General features: G+C 40.9%; 2 protein-coding genes across 2 annotated transcripts; one reads left to right on the forward strand and one right to left on the reverse strand.

The window, feature by feature from the left end:
• The first annotated feature begins 537 nt into the window (after nt 1-537).
• Nucleotides 538-9,851, forward strand: sirt6 (sirtuin 6). Its single transcript, XM_063461720.1, has 8 exons — nt 538-641; nt 1,086-1,213; nt 3,813-3,995; nt 5,313-5,372; nt 6,287-6,382; nt 6,475-6,555; nt 8,591-8,714; nt 8,866-9,851. Exons 1-8 carry the CDS (start codon nt 576-578, stop codon nt 9,181-9,183), a joined length of 1,056 nt encoding a protein of 351 aa, XP_063317790.1. The 5' UTR covers nt 538-575; the 3' UTR covers nt 9,184-9,851.
• Nucleotides 9,852-18,038: 8,187 nt separating this feature from the next.
• On the reverse strand, nt 18,039-21,208 carry LOC134617052 (relaxin-3 receptor 1-like). Its single transcript, XM_063462214.1, has 3 exons — nt 20,686-21,208; nt 19,297-19,740; nt 18,039-19,202 (listed from the first exon to the last, which is right to left on the reverse strand). The coding sequence occupies exons 1-3, from the start codon at nt 20,878-20,880 to the stop codon at nt 18,591-18,593; spliced, it is 1,251 nt and encodes a 416-aa protein (XP_063318284.1). The 5' UTR covers nt 20,881-21,208; the 3' UTR covers nt 18,039-18,590.
• Nucleotides 21,209-21,664: the final 456 nt, after the last annotated feature.

Consider the following 21,664-nt stretch of genomic DNA (forward strand, 5'->3'; position numbering starts at 1 on the left):
GGGACCAACAACTATGTTACGTTCAGAGTCCCTAAATCACTTTTCTTTCTCATTCTGATTCTCAGTTTGAACTTCAGGAGGTTGTCTTGACCATGTCTGCGCAAATAAATGGACTGAGCTACTGCCATATGATTGGCTGTTTAGATCTTTCCATTAAGGAGCTCTAATGTGCGCCTAATAAAGTGACGGGGAATTGTATCTATAAAACAGTCTTTTTTCACAATGTAGTGCTATTAAACATGATTTTCAAATACTAATGTTAACTTAAGATAATTTATTACAAAAAATTGTTTATTTCTTAAGATATCCAGCATTTTGTTTATTAACGTTAATTTATTAAGAGACCTTTAGCATTCGTTGGTATCTATGTAACAACTTGGAGGTTCATTGTGGAACGTCTTCTGAACACAGAGGTGAAGTCTTAATTTCCCAAAGTCCTTGAATGCAGCATCAGCCAGTCGCTTTTTGATGTCGTCATCGTAACTATCGCCTGGTAAATTTTCGCCGCCCGGATAAAACACGACTAATTTTATTAAAGAAAAAAACAAAACAAAAGTACACTACCGTCTGCAGCCATGTCTGTGAATTATGCAGCTGGACTCACGCCGTACGCAAACAAAGGTGTCTGCGGACTTCCTGAGGTAACTGAAGCTGAGCAGGTAGCTAGCAGGTTAGCCGCGGACGTTTGTCGCATAGTCCGTTTGGAGAGCTTGGTCTGTAAAAACGGCAACATCCGAGAGTAACACGAAGAGCTTCTGTTTGTCTCCAAGCATCAGATAATACTCCACGAGTGATATCACATTAGTTATACGTATCTTATTAGGCAGTGCACAGATCGTATATTGATACTATCTTCAGCACACACGTATAGATCTGAAAGCTACAAGAGGAGGGGGTTAGAGGAGTCACAAGTACCAGCACTTCAAAACTGTCAGTGTTTCTTTTAAATCTGTGCTGAGCTGTAATAAACTGTGTTATAGCTGTGTGCTTGTACCTTTTGTCAAACAGACTTATTCATTGTAATTGGATTTGAATGTGGCTCTTTCTGTCAGCTCTTGAAGTCGCATTTTTCTCTTCTGCTGCAGCACTTCGATAGTCCTGAGGAGCTGAAGGCCAAGTTGGAGACTCTAGCTCAGCTGATTAAAGAATCTCAGTACTTGGTTGTCCACTCGGGAGCTGGGATCAGCACCTCGGCGGGTATCCCCGACTTCAGGTGAGACAAGAACGAAAGTGTTTTTTGTTTTTTTTATGTTGACGTGTAGTTTTTTGCATAGCTTGTGCACCTCTAGCCAAGTTACATTTCTTTTAGAAGTGCAAAGAAGGAAATACAGTTCCAACAAAAACAAATATTATGTTTGTTTTCTGGAGCCCAAATCTTAAGAAAAGAAAACACAAGATATACTTAATTTATCTCAGATTTGGGAAGTTCTTTTCTTACAGCAGGTCAAAATCATCACCACCATCACCTTGGCAGATGATACAGTTGGGACACTGAGTAAAATGTGAATAAAAACACAGTCTAATTATTTGCAAATCTCATAAACCCACATTTTTTTTCACAACAGAACAGGAAACAGTTAAAGTGTTTAAATTCAGACATTTTACTACTTCATGTAAAATATTAGCTAATTTTGAATTTGATGGCAGCAGCGCAAATCAAAAAATTTGGAGTCACATGTTGCTCCAGATGTTTTTCAGATGTTTTTCCACCAAGACTCTTCTACTTTGAATTTATGCCATTGTAATAGATGCAGTATCCACAGAAGATGCCGCTTAGTTGTTAATTAAAATAGATGTAGCGTCTGATTGTTTTGATTTTATGAAATCTGAGTTGCAGTTAAGAAATTTTATCAGTTTAATAAAAGTCAATGTTAACGATTCATTCCGATTATTATAATGCTGTTAATTTAGAGTTATGATCAGCAGTGATTAAAGCTGGCAGTAAAACCTCACTGTTGCTTAATGATAAAATCTTCCAAGTGTGTTTTATCCTTTGAGCCCGAAGTTGGCCAGTGTTGCTTCACGGTTTTGTCACTGAATATTTTTCAGATGGAAATTTTATACTTTAATTGACCTTAAAGAGTGAAGTCATGAAATTTAATAGGCAGCACAAATGAATGATTCTGATTGTTTTATTGTTCTCTTATGAATAGCACATATTAGCATCGTCAAATATCATAGCTGAAGAAATTGGTACTGTGTGGAGAAAAGCTGTTGTGCAGTCATGAGCTCCACCAACTAAGAACAGCCATGCAACACCACCCACAGGATTGAGAAACAGCTATCAATCTGTCAATCCCTTCCATGTCTGGGCCGGGTGAGGTTTCCCGTGTTGAGTCAAATTAAGTCGGGACTACGACAATATCTGATTGTCTTTGAACCTTGTCCTTGAAAGTCGGAGAGGTCAGGAGATAGAGAAGGTCATCTACCAATTAGAAGGTTGGTGGTTCGATCCCTGCATGCCAAATATTCTTTGGCAAGATCCTAACCCCAAATTGGTCTCCAATGTAAGTAAGCACTTAAGCATAGGGGGAAAAAAGTGCTTGTGTAAATGAGGCATGTTGGGAGAATAGAAAGCGCTATATAAGAATCAATCTATTCACTGTGAGCTGAGCTGATCATTTCATGTAACATGTAACATGTAATCATGTAACAAGCACCTCTCGGCTTATTCTCCTGTTTCTCTTGTAGTACCGTGATTTGAGCAGAGGAGGGTGGTGCTTGCTTACTTCACATAAGGTCCAGCACTGTGTAACACACACTGAAAATATAATGGAAAATACTTCTATTGTCTACTTAGATTGTCTTTGGTACTGTGGCAAATGTTTGCCTCCCGAATGCAGAGATGTGGAGCGGATAGAGGTCTTCATTGTAGACATTCAGTTGTACTATTGATTATGTGAATTCACACAAACGCATAAATACTCGGATGTGAAGGCAAATTAATATTTCAGTCAGGTGGAGTTGACCTTGGAGGGTTTATCATTAGAGCCAAGATTAAAACATACACATAAAGCTCACTAATGCAAACTGTGTTCCCTCTGCTGCTCAGACACACATAAACACATGTACTCCAGATCAGAAGAAATTCAGCTCATTAAGTTACTGTTACTGACACCTTAATATGTAAATGTAACAGCTTCACAGACTCGGTGGCTCTAATGTCGCGCAGCATCGTTCACGGGGTGATTAGGGTGTTGTATGCGATGCACGCATCACTCCCTCACTGCCGATGAAGCTTTGAGCCGGTCGGCTGAAAGACGGGGTTTTTAAAGTCCAAGCTGAGAGCAAAAGATGAGACATGTGGTTGTATTTTTGGATTTGTAGGATGCGCTCCATCGTCTGATGCTTAATGATAAGTTGCATGCCCTCAGAGTAACTTGGCAACTGTCACGGTGTTAGACAGCTCCAGCAGTGAGTGTACCACTGCGTTCATCCGACCATTCAGACATCCACAACTGACAGATAATCACAGGAGCAGAAACGGAGCAATTTCACATTGAACATCGTCCATATTAGTCAACAAAAGTTTTCCTCTCACATTAGACTGTGAGGATTTTTTGTTGTTGTTGCTTAACATGATCGCTGATTTTTTTTCTTACTTTATATATATTTTGCAGTGGTTTTATTGGTCTTGGACTAACAATAATGTCAATTTCATACAGATATTCTGTAGAGCTTCTCTACAGAAACCTTTCCCATGGGTTTATTGTTACACACACCTGATGTAAAGCCTCTAGTTCACTATATTACAACCTGTCCAGTCCCATTTATGCTCACTCCATGTATTTATAATCTTTATTTTCTTTCAGGGGTCCCAAGGGTGTGTGGACTCTTGAAGAAAAGGGTGAGTCACCTCATTTTGATACCACATTTGAAGATGCTCGCCCGAGCTTAACTCACATGGCTCTCCTGGGACTGCAGAGGGCAGGGTACCTCAAATATCTCATCAGCCAGAATGTGGACGGCCTGCATGTGCGATCAGGCTTCCCCAGGTAATTTAAATCGTAGAGACATTGCTATTCTCTATCTGCGACTATACAGTATATGTCAGATCTTAAGAATATCACTAACTTTCATGATGAATGCTTTGGAGCTGAAGCAGAATGAATGGAGGAGGTGTAAAGTAGCTCTTTAGCTTTCAGCCTTATTTGTTTATGAAATGCATGCAGCAACCACATTACTGTTGTTTTTCCCAATCATATCAATTCATTCCCACTTGCTACATGTGACTCATTGTGTAAATTTTGAAGCTGCTGCTGTGTGATAACAGCTGCGGTGAATAGCTTGAAATAATTTTCAGTGCAATGGAAAATGTTTGGTCTGAGTCTGGGTTACACAGCCATATTGGACTAACCCAAGGCCAGGAGTCCAATTTTTAATTCAGCACATACATCCAGCCTTTATGCATATTGGAAGGCTTGCTTTCCCTGGAAGCCGTTTTTTTTTTTTTTTTTTTTTTTTTTTTCTAATGCCTTCCTCCACCCTCGGTCAGGTTTTTTAAATGAGACCAGGCAGTGTAGCGGTGGTTCTCTGAGGAAATCATTAAGCTGGCGAAGGAAACCAGTTGGGCCTAATCGGCACAGGTGCCAGGTGATGCTCAGAAATTAATATGAGTGCTCAGAATATTTATAAGAGTCCAAGTTGAAAAGAAGGACAAAGAAAAAGTTGAGCTGTAGTGTCCTCACATTACAGGTTTTTCCTGGGTCGAAATAGCCTTTGTTGGGTGTTATGTACGGTAACAGGCCATGAATCGGTGGTATTTGGCTGAAATATTCACAGGTTTTTATTACACTATATTGGCAGAAGCATTTACTCAGCCATTCAAATCACTTAATTCAGGTGTGCCAATCACTTCCATGGCCACAGGTGTATAAAAAACAGGACCCAGCATGCATCATGGTGTGGGGGGGCCCACATGAGCGAGTTTGGTGTGGAAGAACTTGACCCACCTACACAGAGTCCTGACGTCAAACCAATAGGACACCCTTGGATGAATTAGAGCGGAGACTGCAAGCCAGGCCTTCTCTTCCAACATCAGTGTCTGACCTCACAAATGCACTTTGGGAAAAATGCCAAAAAATTTCCATAAACACTCCTAAACCTCGTGGAAAGCCTTCCCAGAAGAGTTGAAGCCAGGATGTCGCTCAAGTTCATATGGGTGTAGAGGCAGTGAAACCCCAGTTAACGAACCTACTTTAAAAAGTATTTTATAACATTGGTGGTTATTTTGTTTCGGTTCTGGCACCAAAAAGTTATATCTGCGTTGGCGAAGGTGAATAACACGAATATCATCTGCCTCTCTCTGTCAGGGATTTGTTATCAGAGCTTCATGGGAACATGTTTGTGGAGGAGTGTGAGAAGTGTGGCAGGTATGTGCATGCACACAAACACAAAAAGTTACATTTTGATATAAAAACAGCTTGTCTTACATTAAATTCACATTTCATTAGGCGCTTGTTTGGCAGTACCAGCAGCAAACCACGAGGCTGCCACATAGTGCGTAAAGCATGCAAATAAGAGGATCTGTTTATGTTTACTGCTTAAGAATGCACGTATCCAAGGAGTCCTGCACCTTACATTTCCTACGGTCACAATGGACTTTCTACCATCTCCCTCCTGGAATTTGCACACAATCTACATGGGTAATGTGTTGATCAAAACATACAGTGGTAGTATTCCTCTTTATGTATTCAGAGGAGTTCCATAAGTACACAGATAGTTGCTCAGAAGGGCCCTGAAGCAGATGCCCCGCAGCAGTAGAAAACCCATGCTGGTTTCCACTTCCAGCAGGTAAAAACAAAAACTGGCAACAGTCAAAGATGTAAATGTAAGGAGTGGTTCCCCCTGCACACATAAGGGATCCTAATGTGAAATGAATCTGGAAAGAGCAGGACCGCAGCAGCTTAATCCACACTCATTATCTCCAAATGCTCTCAGTAACATTACAGTGACTTTACTTTGTTCCAGTGACCTTCAAAGTTGTTAGATTACCTCCGGGATTAGGTGGAAAAAAAGGGGCTTGAGAATTAATGCATGTTTAAACAGGTCTGCGAGAGTTTCATGATGTGGTTAAATCCCTGAAATCTTTAGAGGACCTTTTTAGAAAGTCCACCGTTTAGGTCTAAAAGATGTGTGGTTTGAAGTAGCCACTGAGTGTCAGGCTTTGTGTAAAATTAGACCTTGCTTTGATGCCTTGGGAGCAGCTTGGTCTTCTTTCTTGTAATTCATGGAAAGCTGCTGTGGACGCACTGAGAATTAAATGGAATTCTTGTTGGTTTTCCAGGCAGTACGTCCGAGAAAAGGTGATCGGTGTGATGGGCCTGAAACCGACAGGACGCTACTGTGAGGTGGTACGATCCAGGGGGCTCAGAGCGTGCAGGTGACACATGCGTAGGCTTGTGCATTTTAAAGACTCGAAAAGTGAGTCATTGTTGATTTATTATTTCCTTTGTGTTTCCTTAAATACTAAAGAGGGAAGCTGATCAGCACTATACTTGACTGGGAGGATGCTCTTCCTGACAGAGACCTGAACAAAGCAGATGACGCAAGCAGGTGAGAGGTGCAGTAGTTTAAACTCCTTTTTTTTTTTTACATTATACTGTAGATGTTCTTTGTTTAACCATCTGCTTTGATAAGGCGGAAACAGACAGCCTATGCTCTTTTCTGTCAGAGTTCCTCTGACATGTCTGTTTGGGTTTTTTTTTTTATCTCAATATAAAAAGCGAAAGCAGTAGTTCAAACACGTCCTGTGAACTGAAAAATGTGGAAACTGTTTGATGATTTGCTTTAGCCTTCTGTGGCTCTGCTATTGCTCCTGACATGCAAAGAAGACCTTATTTGAAAACCTTTTTAGGGATTATATATGCATTGCAGTGCGCTTTGATGTCCCCATTTTCCTCTGGAGTGTGAAAATTTGCATTCTTTCCCTCCGCCACAAAAAACCCCTCTTATTGCCCTGTTTGCGACTCAGGAAGATGAATGGGATGTATACATGTGTCACCTTGATGCGCCATTTGTAATGGATGTATTATTACTAACTAAAGTACAAAGGGGAGATTTGGAGCTCCGACCATTGAACTCTGAATTATGTGTTCATGGCAGCGGAAAAAGGTGAAAAATTACCGAGCTGTAATCAATGCGAGGTTTAGCAGCAGTTCATGCAGTGAATATGTCTGGGCGCAGACCTGGGAATCCGTCCGTTGCACCGTCTTGAAGATGAAAACGACCAAATTTGTCTGATCTCAAGCGAGCAGGGGACGGCACAGTGCAGGAGTTCAGCATGTGTTCATTGCACAGCTGGAAATGTTGTGTGTGATCAGACTGTATATACTGAAATTTGATTTCTGGCTTTAGTTGTGTTTGTTTTATTTTCTTTGTGGTTTTGAACTGGAGCTGCATACACTAAGTATCTGTTTTAGTATCCGTTTTATTTATTTGTTTGCCATTTTTGCCTTTGTGACTGTAACAGCCGAGGCCAGAGGGAGGGACTGTGTGTTTGGTTTGGTTTGGACTGCTTCTCACTTATGAACACAATATCTCTTGACAGCCTTGAGGGGATTTCTTCAAAGTTAGAACAAACTGATTAGAATTCATAGTGAACGCTCACTGGAAACCCTCAGTGTGGCTTTAAAAAAAAGAAAGACATTTTTTGGACCATAACACAGAAGCTAATTTGCTATTTATAACAACAAACAGCACAAGTATGTCATAGAGTCAAATTGCAAAAGCTGTAGTCTGAAGAGTAACTCACACACTGTACCTTGACTGGCTGACTTAGAAAGTGCCTTTAAGCTGACCTTACCATTTATTCCGTTTCAGTCAGGATAAATGAGCTTTAACTGCCTTTTTACTGACTGATACAAACGTATATATACACGGGCCAAAGGCGTGACATTGAGGTTTTTATCGAGGTGCATAGTTTCTGTTCATTAATTTTATGACATGCTTTTTTTTTATTTGAATAGATTTTCATTGCATTCAAATATATATTCTTTAACAATTTGGTAAAATCCAAAAATGTCAGGTGCCTTAGCTGCCTGTTGAATGAACAGATTTGGATGACTAAAAATGCTGTTCAAATGATAATACATTTAAAGTAAAAACTGTGGAGCGGTTTCCAGCCATCCATCTTCTTCTGCTTATCCAATTTGGGGTTGTGGGACAGCTGGAGCCTATCCCAGCTGCGAGCTGGGGTACACCCTGGACAGTTTGCAAGGCTGACACAGAGATACAGACAACTATTCACACTCATATTCACACTTATGGCCCGTTTAGAATCACCAATTAACCTAACCCCACTAACTGCATGTCTGTGGACTGTGGGAGGAATCTGGAGTAGCTGGAGAAAATTGGCCCAGGCACAAGGAGAGCATAAAGTAAAAGTCTGTTTAAATTGAAAATGGTTGCAAAAGTCAGGTGATGCCACTGCAAGAAAAGTCACCTAAATAAATGAATAATGTAATTTAACACTTCAAGATAATCTATTAGATATATAAATTGCACATAACCACATATTATAGTCAGGGTATAACAGCTAAATGAGACGAATGATGAAGAACTGGTTTGTGTGTGGTGTCATCCTCTTTAGACGAGCGGACCTGGCTCTGACTCTGGGCACGTCCCTGCAGATCAAACCCAGTGGAGACCTCCCACTCCTCACCAAGCGCAAGGGTGGCAAACTGGTTATTGTCAACCTGCAGCCGACCAAACATGTGAGTGTCATGCATGCAACACCACCACATACAAACGCATACACATGTAATTATTTACCTTTGAAGTGTTGAATGATGTGTGTAAATGCTGAAAAAAACACTGATTATTATCAACCGTTATCTCAATGGCTGCAATTTCCTGTGAGCGCAGGACAAGCATGCACACCTGCGTATCCATGGTTATGTGGACGACGTCATGAAACAGCTGATGGAGCTGCTGGGACTGGAAATCCCAAAGTGGGATGGACCAACTGTCTGCGAGAGCTCCACAGCTACCACTGAGACCACCGCCGATGTCAAACCACCGCGTGGTGTTACTGCGAAGGAAAAGGTGGAAAAGAACTTCGTTAAGGAGGAGAGGAAAAGAGAAGCTTCACAGCTAACAGACGATGGAAGCGTTAAGGAGGAGACAGTTTCAGTAAAGAGGGAGAGAGCGGACCTCCCGGTGGAGATAAATGAAGAGAAATAGCCTCAGGTGCTCTTTCTGAAAAGCACGCCACAAACCCGTCCACAAACAGAACCTCACAGCCGAAGGTGATTTGAGCTGTTTCACGGAGGTCAGAGCTTCTTCTCATCTGGAACAAAGACTTTTCTAGTGCTGTAGTGGGTTTTTTAATCAGAGATTTCTGACACTCCCCTTGCTGTCATGTTAAGCAGCGATGTGAAACTGATGCAGCTCGAGCCTGAACGAACTCTTGAGTTACAGAGAGGATGTAAAAGTTCCTCCTGCCATAGTATGGGGCATCTCGGGCAACAAGGTGTTTTGCTTTAGTTGGAGAGCAGGGCTGTTGCAGGTGGGATAATGAGATGAGATCTGGAGCACTTCATGACAAATACAGTTTTAATCAGGTTTGTAAGATAGCTGCACCATATTAAAGCTTTATTCATAGCCATGTGCTCCAGATCTCATCCCTGAAGACCTCGCCTCTAAAGACTCTTTAGTTCAGTAGATAATGAAAAGGAGAAAGCAAGCAAGCATTTAGAAAATATGAATAACAAGTATCTACTTTGAGTTGAGGGAAATTTCAGTTTTGATTCATAATCATGCTGTATATTTTTAGGAAAATATTTATAACTCAGGATAAAAGCACTGTACTCTGTTTGTTTATTTCATACAGTTTGTATATGTTTTGACAATAAACATTAAAAAAATCTGTGGAACAATCTGTATACACTGTTGCTTACTGGCTGCAGATGGAAATCAGCATTTGAGAGAACCTGGACTAAGCTGTGTTGTGCTGGGATAGTGTGTGATTAATTGTGTTTGCTGTGATTTTACACTTCTGAGGTCAACATTTAAACACTTTAGTAATGTTCAGATTCTCTCTAATTATGTATCGCTGCTTTATGAATGAATGCTGTTATAAGGTCTATGGCAGAAATGACCTCAGTGACGAAAGAAGAGAAGAACATCTGTTTTTTTCAAACCCCCACGTAAGTCAAATCGGTGCTGCATCTGGCTTGCACTTACCTTCTCTATTTTTATGAAGCCAGAATATCCATTTTGTGTAATGGGTCACAGGTGTTTGCAAAGGTAGATAATTACTGCGGCAGACGTGTGGCTGCTTGGCTGTTTCAGCCCATTAAGGCACTTTGATCTGACACACACAGAAGCAACAAATGTTAAAGCCAAAAAACACAACAGCTGCAGACACAATGGCATACACTTAAACTGCCTGAATGTGAACGGATCATTAGACAAACCTAATGTCTTTACTGTCTGTACCTCCATTTAAATGTGTTTTAATCATGTCTACTCGAGAGATGTCCACACGCTATGTTTGAAATGAACTTTTTCAATTTACTTGTGATAAGGTGTGTCATATGGGGTTTCATGATATAATGTGTCCACTGTCAGATTAGTTTTCACTTTGGGTTCAGGGTAAACCTTGCTAGTACTGACTTGGACCTCCTTTTACCTTCAGAACTGCCTGTGGCTTAGATTCAACAAGGTACTCACTGTCATGTTTAATAGACCAGTGCAACAGGCAACATTTTTCCAATTTTCCATTGTCCAATTTAGTGAGCATGTGTAAACTGTATCCCCGATTTCTTGCTCTTAGCTGACAGAAGCGGCACCAGGTGTGGTCTTCTGCTGCTGTAGCTCATCTTCTTCAAGGTTCGATGTGTTGTGCATTCAGAGATGCTCTTCTGCAGACTTTGGTTTTAACAAGCAGTTATTTGAGTTTCTGCTGCTTTCCTGCCAGTTCAGAGTGGTCTAGCCATTCTCCTCTGACCTGTGAAATCAAGAAGACATTTTTTCCCGAAGAATTGCAAATGATGAGATATTTTCTTTTTTTTCCATTCTCTGTGAGCCCTAGAGATGGTTGCCTGAGAAAATCCCAGTAGATTAGCAGTTTTTGAAATACTCAGACCAGCCTGTCCGCCACTAACACATTCATAATCACTTAAGTCACCTTTCTTCCACATTCTAATGACTTCATGGCCTAACTCTTGAGCGAGAGCCCTAACTCTTTTTTTTCTTTAAACTTAATGTCACGTAGGCTGCCCATATTTTACATTTTTTGCTGTGAAAGTGAAATTTATTTTTTATAGTTCAAACGGCAAAAAAATACATTAAAAAAGCTTTTTAACCAAAGCAAACGAGAAGCATTCAAAAAGGTCCAGGATTCCACTTAAAAATCAAAACGCTGAAACCTTGAAGGGACTGAATTTAATCACACGTTTTTTTTAATTTGTCACTAACTTGTCTGGTTTGCATAGGAATATTCTGAGAGGCAGTAATACAATCCAATAAAACTTAAATTTACCCAAATCCACCTTGTAGCCACACCTTGCTTGAAAGTTTTGTTTCACTCAAGTTAAAGTGGTCTAACGTTCAATAAAAACCTGCGTTTCTAAACCAGGAATAACAGATCTTGCTTAGATGAGCTCAGCTAGGTGGAGGCTGATTTATGGATTCAGAGAACTTTATGATCATACCTCTTTTCTAAGGTGTGTTAGACTTGACAGAAGGGACACAGGAAGTTGTCTTCAAAACAGGAAAAACTTGTGAAGAGTTTCCTTGGTGTTTGGTAGGAAGTGGAAAGTTTTTTTTTTTCAGCAGCAGCTTTTCATCCTCTTGATTTCAGCGACAGGGATGCTGGTCAGAGAATCAGAGCCCTGATGTGACAATAAGCAGCCAGTCAGTGAGAGCAAGCGTATTTGTACCCAGGGCAAAGGCAGCAAAATACCACATTAAAAATGTTGATATAATGAAGTCTGAAGAACACTTTTCCATTGTAATTCAAAGTGCTTCATTTAGAAGGGAGCAGGCACACCCTCAGGGGTGGTAGCTTCATGCTGTGAGAAAGCATTTCACTGGTAGTTACTGGGAAAGTGCTTTTAAGGAAAGTGAGAGCAACCAATAATGCCAGCAAAAGTCAGAAAACCCTGCTACAGACTTTCAAAAATATATATACAGTCAGGGAGTTCATGCTCTCTTGTGCTTGTCACACAAAAGCAGGCGAGCAAATCGTGGAACCAGAGTCTGCAGCTGCTTTAGAGAAGCTCCATGTTCAGTATAACCGAGCTCAGGTGAGTCTCAGAGGAAGAACGGAGAAGCTGTAACCATCGTTACTGAGAATGACATCAAGAAAGACAAAAACTAAATGTGACTGAGATACTGGAAATTCTTTTAAGCCTGAAGTACCGCTGACTTTGAGCAGGATGTGCTTAGACAGGTTTCACTACTGCAAATATGTTATTTCATCAGAGCCTCAACAGTCACGAGTTTATCAGAAGCTTTATCTGTTGACAAAGCCTGATAACGTACCGTCATGCGTTATGTTAAAGAGAATATTATCTCTCAGTGTAACGTGCTCAGTTTTAGGGGAAAATAAAGCTTCCTTTTATCCATTTTCAGGCCCAGCTTCCCTCTTTCTGCATCATGGCATCCTCTCTGATGAAGAAATTAATCAACTTTTTCTCAGTTGGAGGCATTTATCCATGAATTCACAAAAAACTGTATCTTATGCCAGACTGAAAATGGATGGGGAGTTTTATAAGGCACTAAATTGATGTTTCAATCCATCAGTAGAGATTTGTTTTTTGTTCTATGTCCTGATTGAAGTTGCAGTTGGCACCAATTAAAGGCTTGATGACCCTTTTATCCTCACATTGGATTTATTTGATGTCATTATTTCATAAACGATTTCAGACGTTTGTGTGGGAGACAGAGGAACAGGACTTTGTCCAAACCATTTTAGAAAGTCGCCTTTTAATTATAAAATAACTGAGTCACGTCTCTCACTACTGCATCCAGATTCGTTATTACAGCTCCTGAAGGAGCTCACTCCCCTGAGAGGAAGGCTGTTCTTGTTTTTTCCTGCTTGCGCTGGAACACAGTGTTCCTCGCGTAATATCAAAGATAACTGCAAATTTAATTTACCGTCATGGCCCATAAATCTGCACATTGGTGGAGATAACTATGGTCTTAAAAGTGCTATTACAGATGATGCTTTCGCAGACAGAGAATAACACTGAAGATTAGATTGCTAAATAATCAGTGCAAACATAATCTCGCGCTGTTTGTGAAGTTTTGCCTGTGTGCACCACTGCAGTGGGTTTTACATCAAACAATCAAGATGTGATTGAAGTGCAGGCTTTCATCTTTAATTCAAGGAGCTTAACACAAATTTGGAATTGAATGTTCAGGAATTACAGACATTTTTATTTGCAGTTCTCCATTTTCAGAGGCTCATAATTAACTAGATAAACTAAGATCATTTTAAATGTAAGGATTGTTTTTAATACTTAGATGAAAAATAATTTGCAGTCAATGACTTTCTGAAATTTAAAATCCATGGAAGTCACCAAATGCTCTGTTTCCTCCCTTGAGATTCTCTGCCAGACTTTCAGTTTGCTTGTTTGTGAGTCTCTCTCTGCCTCTTCAGTAACTGTAAACCTCACTCTGTTGGACTGAGATCACGCGACTCGCCTTGGCCATTAAGAAATATCCCGTTGCTTTGCTTTGAGAAACTCTTTGATTGCTTTTGCAATTTGTTTTTGGTCATTATCCTTTTGCACAGTGAAGCTCTGTCTGATCAGTTTTGCAGCATTTGTCTGAATGTGAGCAGAGAGTCCGTCCTGTACACAGTTCATCCTGCTGCTTCTATCATCTATCAGCGGTCTCACCATCAATAAACACCCCCACCATGTTAGCCAGATCATATGGTATGCTTTGGATCATGAGTTCTCCTTCTCTTGTTCTACACACTTTTTTCTTCCTATGACTCTTGTACAGTGAAACTAGTAGTTTGCACCACATTCATGAAGGTGTCTCATGATTAGAGGCTTAGATGTTGTGAAATAGTTTTTTAAACCTTGGAGATAACTCTTCCATTGTGCCCTTGAGTTTGGTCACTCTGAAAGTTTCTGCAGTCTGTCTGAAAATTTTATTGGGGTTTTTCAACCTAATGATGAACTTCACTTGCACTGTCATCTCTTTGGTCCTCACATTTACAATTACAGTGAAAAGCTATACAAATTCTTTGTCATGGCTTCACCTGGCCATGAAACTGCTCATCAGCCAATCATCCAACTGTTTTTAAGCCTCTGAAAATGGAGAGCTCTGCATAAAAATAACTGTAATTTCTAAACCGTTAATGCAATTTTCTTTGTAAAACACCTTGAGTTAAAGTTGAAAAGTTATATATTCATTTGTCGGATTTAAAATCAGGGGATTGTGGTGATGTACAGATGTGTCTTTGTCCAACAAACTGTAACAAATTAAAAACTAACTTTTTTTTTTTTACAGTGAGTCTGATCAGAATTTAGTGAAATCAGTTTCACTAAATATGCACGAGCTAAATAAACAGATGGTGAATTGACATGAAAAAGAGAAAAACATGTAAACCAACCATGTTTGTGACCTTCTGTTGGCCTGATAGTCACCATTTCTTTTGAGAATCATTCCTGGATAAGAATAAACTTTTCTCGTTGAAGGACTTTGAAGGTCATGTAGATATAATGTATTATCAGATAACTTTAATAATTTATCATTTTTACAGGTAAACGAGCTTAAGAAATGTTTCCACTTAATGGTGTTTCAAAAGCTTTCAGTGATGAAATCTCTCCATAATGAGGACCATGATTAGAAGCTGGACTTTCAAACATGGTGATAGCTGTGACATGAGGTTGAACGCTTTAGAATGCCACTGCGTGCACCCTGAGGTTGACTGTGTGAGATATACGGTACTGTGCAAAAGTCTTGGGCCACCCATGAGATGTAGGTGCAGCAATTTATTTGAATATATGCAAACATGCATGGAAATGCAGTTTATAAAGCAAAAACAAAGTTTGTACAGTTCGAATGTTGAACTCCAGGATCTGGGGAAGCCAATCCATAACTGATGGTGCTCTTTTGTGTGTGTTTTTTGAAGTTGTTGCCAGTCAGTAGCTTTCCAGTTGGTATTACAAGATGGATGAAAATCTGATGAGGCTTTTCTGCATTCATAATTACATTAATTTTGACAAGCTCTCCAGTGCTATGTCAGGTCTTTGCTGGATTTCCCCCCCTATTTGTTAAGGAGATGACTTTCAGATACTGATCATCTGCTGTAGATGAAGTCTATCTGCCAATTCTTCTTTTGTCCTCCTCTTGTCCAATGTTTTAAGGATACGCTGCACACCATGGTGCCATGGTCTGCATAGTCCTTTGGGAGTCACCTTGTTGGCGCAAAAATATTATTTTATGCCCGCCAGAGAAAAGAAATGGGAACAGCTTTGAAAGCTCTTCGGAAAGTTTGGAGAATTATTACTCAAGACCACTTTAAAGAATTAAGTAAGTCTGGAAGCAAAATATAAAGAAATGAGGTGCCTCAAGACTTTTACACTGTACTGCCATTGACCTTGAAACTGGAGCGTTCAGCAGGATCTCAGATTCTTCATCGTGATGATGATAAAAAGTTGATGAACGCATTTTCAGGTTAAGTTAACATCAGCTTTAGTTTTCTGAAAAATTCATGGTGAAATCTGTTTCCCCTGCAACACATATAAATCTATGATTAATATTTGTCCTTATGCTTGCATTTTTTAAGCATAATAGTTCCTCTGAGCTCAAACTGTGTCGCTGTAATTTCAAACCGAATCCAGCTAGGGAGTCCATTATTTTGTACTTTGCACATTATTCTTTTGACATTATCTAAATCCTAATTTTTTTTAAGCATGCTGCTCACTTCATATCTGATGGTGTTACGATCCTTGTAGCTTTCTTCTGCAGCACGCAAGCTGTGTTAATGTTTGTGTCCACCTGGGAAATAAACTTGTCACTTGTTATAAATCAGTAATCCAAGAAGGCCATATGTGGACACTTGCGGATGACACTTCCTCGAGTGGTTTTCATCAGCGGGACTGCAAAATTCCTCTCCGTACAGCACTTGAAGATGAATAGCCGAGCACGCGTGCTTTGTACCCTCTTGTTTTAGATGTTTTTCTGTGAACTGGCTCTGAAATAGAAAGGCCCACCAGGGTCTGAGTGGATGAACTGTAGCTGCTGTGTCTGTTGTTTTGCTCTCGATGAGTTGTGAAGTGAGTTCTTCTAAAGGAGCCTATCAAATAACAGAAGACCTTTTTGTGTTTAATAACAGTGCACAGTCTGAGTAAGGAAAGCCATCCAGACTTTTGGATAGCACTTGTGATTGTTTCCGTTCTCAGCTGGAAGATGCAGGTTCCCTTGGTGAACCGCCAGCAACATCATAGCTCACAGAGAGCCTGCTGAATGAATCAGGCAAGTAATTATTGATGTAAGAAGCAGGGCTGGGAAATAATTACAAGCACAGTGGCGCACAATGAAAACGGTGTGGTGGAGCTCATGTGTATGTGTGTGTGTGGTATTTGTATGTCAGGAACTGTCTGTGAGTGGCTGAAGATAGTTATCCGTTCAAAATTTAAAGGTTGCTAAAGGGCAAAAACGTGCAAGAGCCTTTGTGTGGCTGACTCGTTTACCTTGTCTTCATGATGCCGCTGTGGCCGCAGGAGAGATTAACTTTCCCGAGATGTCACCAAACTCTTGTTCTCCTGTTTTATTTAATGTCACAGCACACACGTGTATTCACAAAACAATTCACAGCAGGACAGGAAATCAGACACAGAGGCGAGCATCAAACACTGAATGTGAATGCCAAAATGTCCTGGAGACGAGTTTCTCTGGCAGATTCCTGCGCGGTGGATTAATTAGCAGCAATAACACAAGAAAATATTTCACACGTTCATCCTAATGAAACTGTAACAAGTCCGCATAATGGTCTCTGTGGGGAATTAAGACGCAAAGTACAAACAAATCATTTTGTAGATCATCTATTCAAACATCAAACAGCAGTGGAAAAAAAAACAGGCCACAGGCTGATTGAACAGTTTAACAATGGACATAACGTCCAAAGTCTCTTGTAGTATTTTTGCAAATAGTTTTTTTCACAGAAGTGCATAACAAAAATAAAACATACACACGGGTGCTGCATTAGAGGAAAAACATGAGCTCTTGACTCCTGCAGTAAAAGGAACTGGTTGGCTCTGTGATGCTATGGGGGGCAATTTGGCCCACTGCTCCCACTTGCAGCCAGTAAGGATTATTCACCTTTATTCTTTTGTTAAACAAGGTTATGCTATCTTCAAGGTTGACAAGGCCCCACCCAAATTGCAGATGAATATGAAAATGATGTGAGTCATGCACTGTGAATTTTCCAGTCACTAGATTTCAACCAAAGCTCTCAGAGAAGCAAGCCTAACTACTCTGTAACCTTGAACCACCTCTGGACACACTTCGGGGGGAGTTATTATAAAGCCCAGGCTAAATTAATTAATTCATCACCCCATAAGACCTGTTGCACTACCTTCTTATGGTCTTGTGTAATTTGGCATACCTCAGCCTTCCCTCGCTGTATTCCTTTCTTAAGAATATCCTATTTGCTTCAGCTGAAGAAATGGGAACACATGATGTGATTTTGCAACAGGCTGCTAGTAACAAAGTGCTAAAGATACAATTTAAACTAGTTCTTTGTAAATTGTCTGTTAGGTATAGACACAACATTGGTTTATTCCTTGAGTTAGATGTGTTTTTATGCTCGAGTGATTCACAGGTCAGTGTTAAGTGGCTTAAAGAAAACAAACAAACACTCCTCTGAAAATGGTCAGGTTCAAGGACTCTACTGAAAATGAGTGAGAAGCAGCTAACATCCAAAGAAAAATTATGAAAGAATTTTTAAAGCCTAAGTTAATTAACTCAAATTTGAATGGTTACCAGTGCACAGGAACTACATATATAGAATTACCAGTATTAAACCTATTTAAAATGGTTAAAAGGCTTACTAACTTTGGCTCATAAAAGTTTTAAAGACCTTTTTCCCATAAAAATGATACTTCTACTACAATCTTTGCTGTTGCAGAATTCGCTGATAAATTTCAAGTCAGGATTTGCTTAAAAAGTCTCTGTTTGAGTCAGATTTTAGACTAATTTATTAGTTGGTACTCATGATTATGTTCCAGAGACCTTGAGAATCAATGACAAAGCTCCTGCTTGAACAGAGTGGCCTAATGCCTTACTTAAACACTTTATTTCTTCTTTTAATATGTCACGCATGACACCAAAGAAATATGGCATACAGAGTTGAATTACAAAGCAAACATTCAACATTTGGCAGAATATTCGTAGTGGCTTTCTTGCTAACATTTAGATGATGTGCGTTCTATTTATGAGACTACAATCAGCGGCCGTTTAGCCTAGCTTAGCACAAAGACTGGGAAGAGATGGAAACAGCTAGACTGGTTTAGTACAGAAAGTGACCAAATTCACCTTCCAGCACCCCTGAAGCACACACAATCAAAATACATTTAACTGTGTTTCCAAAAATGTCAGGCTATTCTCTTGCTCTCAGTAAATCACATATTAATGTCTTTATGTATCATAACCATGCTGGGCGGTGCTTCCTCCACTCTCCTTCCCCTCAGGGACAGAGAGAAAACATGCTGCACTGCATGAGAAATTCTCAGGAGAAGCTCCTTTAGGCCAGTTCTGTACTCTTTTCTGATCAGGCAGTAAAGCACTGGGTTCAGACAGCTGTTAGCATGAGCCAGGCACACAGTCAGGGGGAACGCATAGGCCTGGGTGTTGTAGAACGCTTTGCTGAAGGGCACCAAGTCAAATTTGATCAGCACCCCCCACAAGGTGAGGGCCTGGTTGGGCAGCCAGCAGATGAAAAAGGAGAGAACTACAATAGTGACGGAGCGGGTCACTTTGGATCGGCGGCGGTGGCGGCCTCTCTCACACTCAGATTTCTCGGTGGCACTCTCGGTTACCATGCTGCACACAATGCGCCGACTCAGGATAAACCTCAGCAGAAGGAGGTAGCACACAGAGATGATAATAAGGGGAACCACAAAACCCAGAAGGACCTTCTGTGTTTGATAGAGTCCCAGCAGGACTTGGGGGTCCCAGTGACCGGAGTCGGAGTCAGAGAAGCGAACCAAGCAGAGCTCGTCATCTGCAGAAACCTGGAAACATAAATGGGGAAATCAGAGGATCCTTATCCAAAACACAGAGCATGCACTGTAGGCAGACTAGTTGTTGAGTACTGATTCAACAAACCTGGACAGTGGTGGAGTAGAAAGCATGAGGCAGTGTGGCCACCAGAGACACCACCCAAATGGCTGAGCTGGCCCACTTGGCCCGAGCAGTGGCGCTCCTTGGGCTCTCCATCTTCAGAGCGGTAACCAGGGAGCGGTAGCGTGTCACGCTCATGGCGGTGAGAAAGAAGACACTGGCGTACATGTTCATGGTGGTGACCGAGCTCACGATCTTGCACATGACCCGCCCAAAGGGCCAGCGGAAGTCCAGCAGCGTGTCCACGGCCCAGAAGGGCAAGGTGAGGACGAACTGGAGGTCTGTGAGAGCCAGGCTCATCACAAAGCAGTCAATGGAGGAGTGGTGGTATCCACGGCGACGGGAGTGAAGCAAGAAGAGTGCCAGGAGGTTACCCACGAGCCCCAGAACACATACAACCAGATAAACCAGGGCAATGACAACTCGTACCTGTCACACACACACACATACATGTTTTGTGCTTGAAGGGTGTTTTCATTAAACATAACTGAAAAAAAAATCTGAGACTTTTCCAACCTGACTACAGACCCATAAAATAAAAGACCATTCCTTCAATACTTCCATTCCTCGACAGATAAACACGAGTGACTCAGAAGCAGCTGTTTTTGTTTGCAGCCTTTTGAGGTGTCAGAACCGGCTAAAGCTCCAAAATTTCACACTAGCCAAAAGATTCTGTTTAGCACGCTCCTGTTAAGACATCTGAACTGGTGTGGTCCACAGCAGCATATTTGCATTTAAAGTTAGAGCCTATATGAGCAGAACTAAAATCAAGAGATATAAACAAAGACTGTATATAAAAGATAGCTTCTGGGTGTAAAAAACATGGAAGTGTATTCAACCTGCATTCTTTCTAATGTTCTAATGCCAGGTCTATGGGGGAAAAGTCACACCCTCGGCAAAGCTTTTCTGTTGAGTCTATTTTTTGTCTCAAATGCTAGTTTTAAGATCACAATATGCAAATAATATTTATTTTATAATTATTTCAAGTCCAAAAAGATGACAAAGCAGATTATTCTTTAGGGTGGGTGTCCTGACACCTGCTTTCAAAAAGCTCCGATGACACTTTGTGAAAACATTCGGCTCCAGACTTCAAAAATTGGGCTTACCAAACCAATGAGTGGCATGGTGGCAATGTCATCTTTTATATACAGTTTATGCGTACAGAGTGCTGCAAAAATAAATGGTAAGATATTTTAAGCTGAAACACATTCTGAAGATGTGTGACTTGTTTTAAAAACAAATGGTATAACCTTTAATGTCAGAATAAAGAAACAATATTATCTCCAAGATTCATGCACAATTACCGTTTCATTTTTTATTCATCTGATCCAACTGGACTTGTAAAAAAAAGAAGAAGAAGGTAAGCAAACCTACTGCCAGATTGGCGCTGTCTCCGTGCAGATCCAACGAGGACTCCTGAGAGAGTATGTGAAGCCAGCAGTTTAACGAGAGGTTAAAAGAGGAGGCTGCTCCCGTAGGGCTGACCAGTTCGGAGATTTTGCGCTCATCCTCTTCCCCTCCGCACAGCCCTATCAGAGGTCCAGAGGAGCTGCTGTTGTTGACCTGCATGGCTCGGCTGTAGGCGGGGAAGGAAAAAGAGGGCGAGCTACTTCGCAAAACTATCCACTTCTTCCACCGGGATAACTTCGAGATCGCAGGTGCGCAGGTGCGGCTTCAAAAATCCCCATCTCTTTCTCCTCATGCATTTAGTATGAAAAGAGATCAGAGCTCCAAAATGCGCGTTTCTTCTTCTTTTCTTCTTCTTTTTTTCTTGCTTGAATCTTTTGTTTGTTTGTGGTTTCCAGTCGGAAATATCTGAGATATTGAATAAACAAAAGAAAGAGCTGATTAATCCGCATCCGCTTACTTTGGCGCGTTCAGCCCGAAGTCTGACATGATGCAGTTGCCTCTCCTGTCAGCTTCCTCGCACTGAAGGCTTTTATACTCGCCCAGCTTCTCGTTTCACCGCATGATGGCGCTCTGTCAGTGCACACACGGACTCCCCAGTGTTGATATATTATTGTCGTTATTAAAGCAGATGCCCCACTAACCAAGTTTCAGATGTCAGTACTCTTGGCTGAGCTTCATTCATACCCCCCCGCACCCACCCCTTTTTGATGTAATCCAGATTTAACTTTAATTTTTAAAGATAAATTGATCATATTTTTATAGATTTTCTTGCCTTCAAGGGTTTTTCAGTGTTCATTTCAACATTAGAAAATCAGAAAGCTTTCAATCTTTTTGATGCTGTTAGTGGAAGAGCTGTGTGCGCGCACGTGCACGTGTGTGTGTGTGTGTGTGTGTGTGTGCGTGCGTGCGTGCGTGCGTGCGTGTGTGTGTGTGTGTGTGTGTG

The sequence above is a fragment of the Pelmatolapia mariae genome, linkage group LG18, assembly GCF_036321145.2.
Source record: "Pelmatolapia mariae isolate MD_Pm_ZW linkage group LG18, Pm_UMD_F_2, whole genome shotgun sequence".
Lineage (NCBI taxonomy): Eukaryota > Metazoa > Chordata > Actinopteri > Cichliformes > Cichlidae > Pelmatolapia > Pelmatolapia mariae.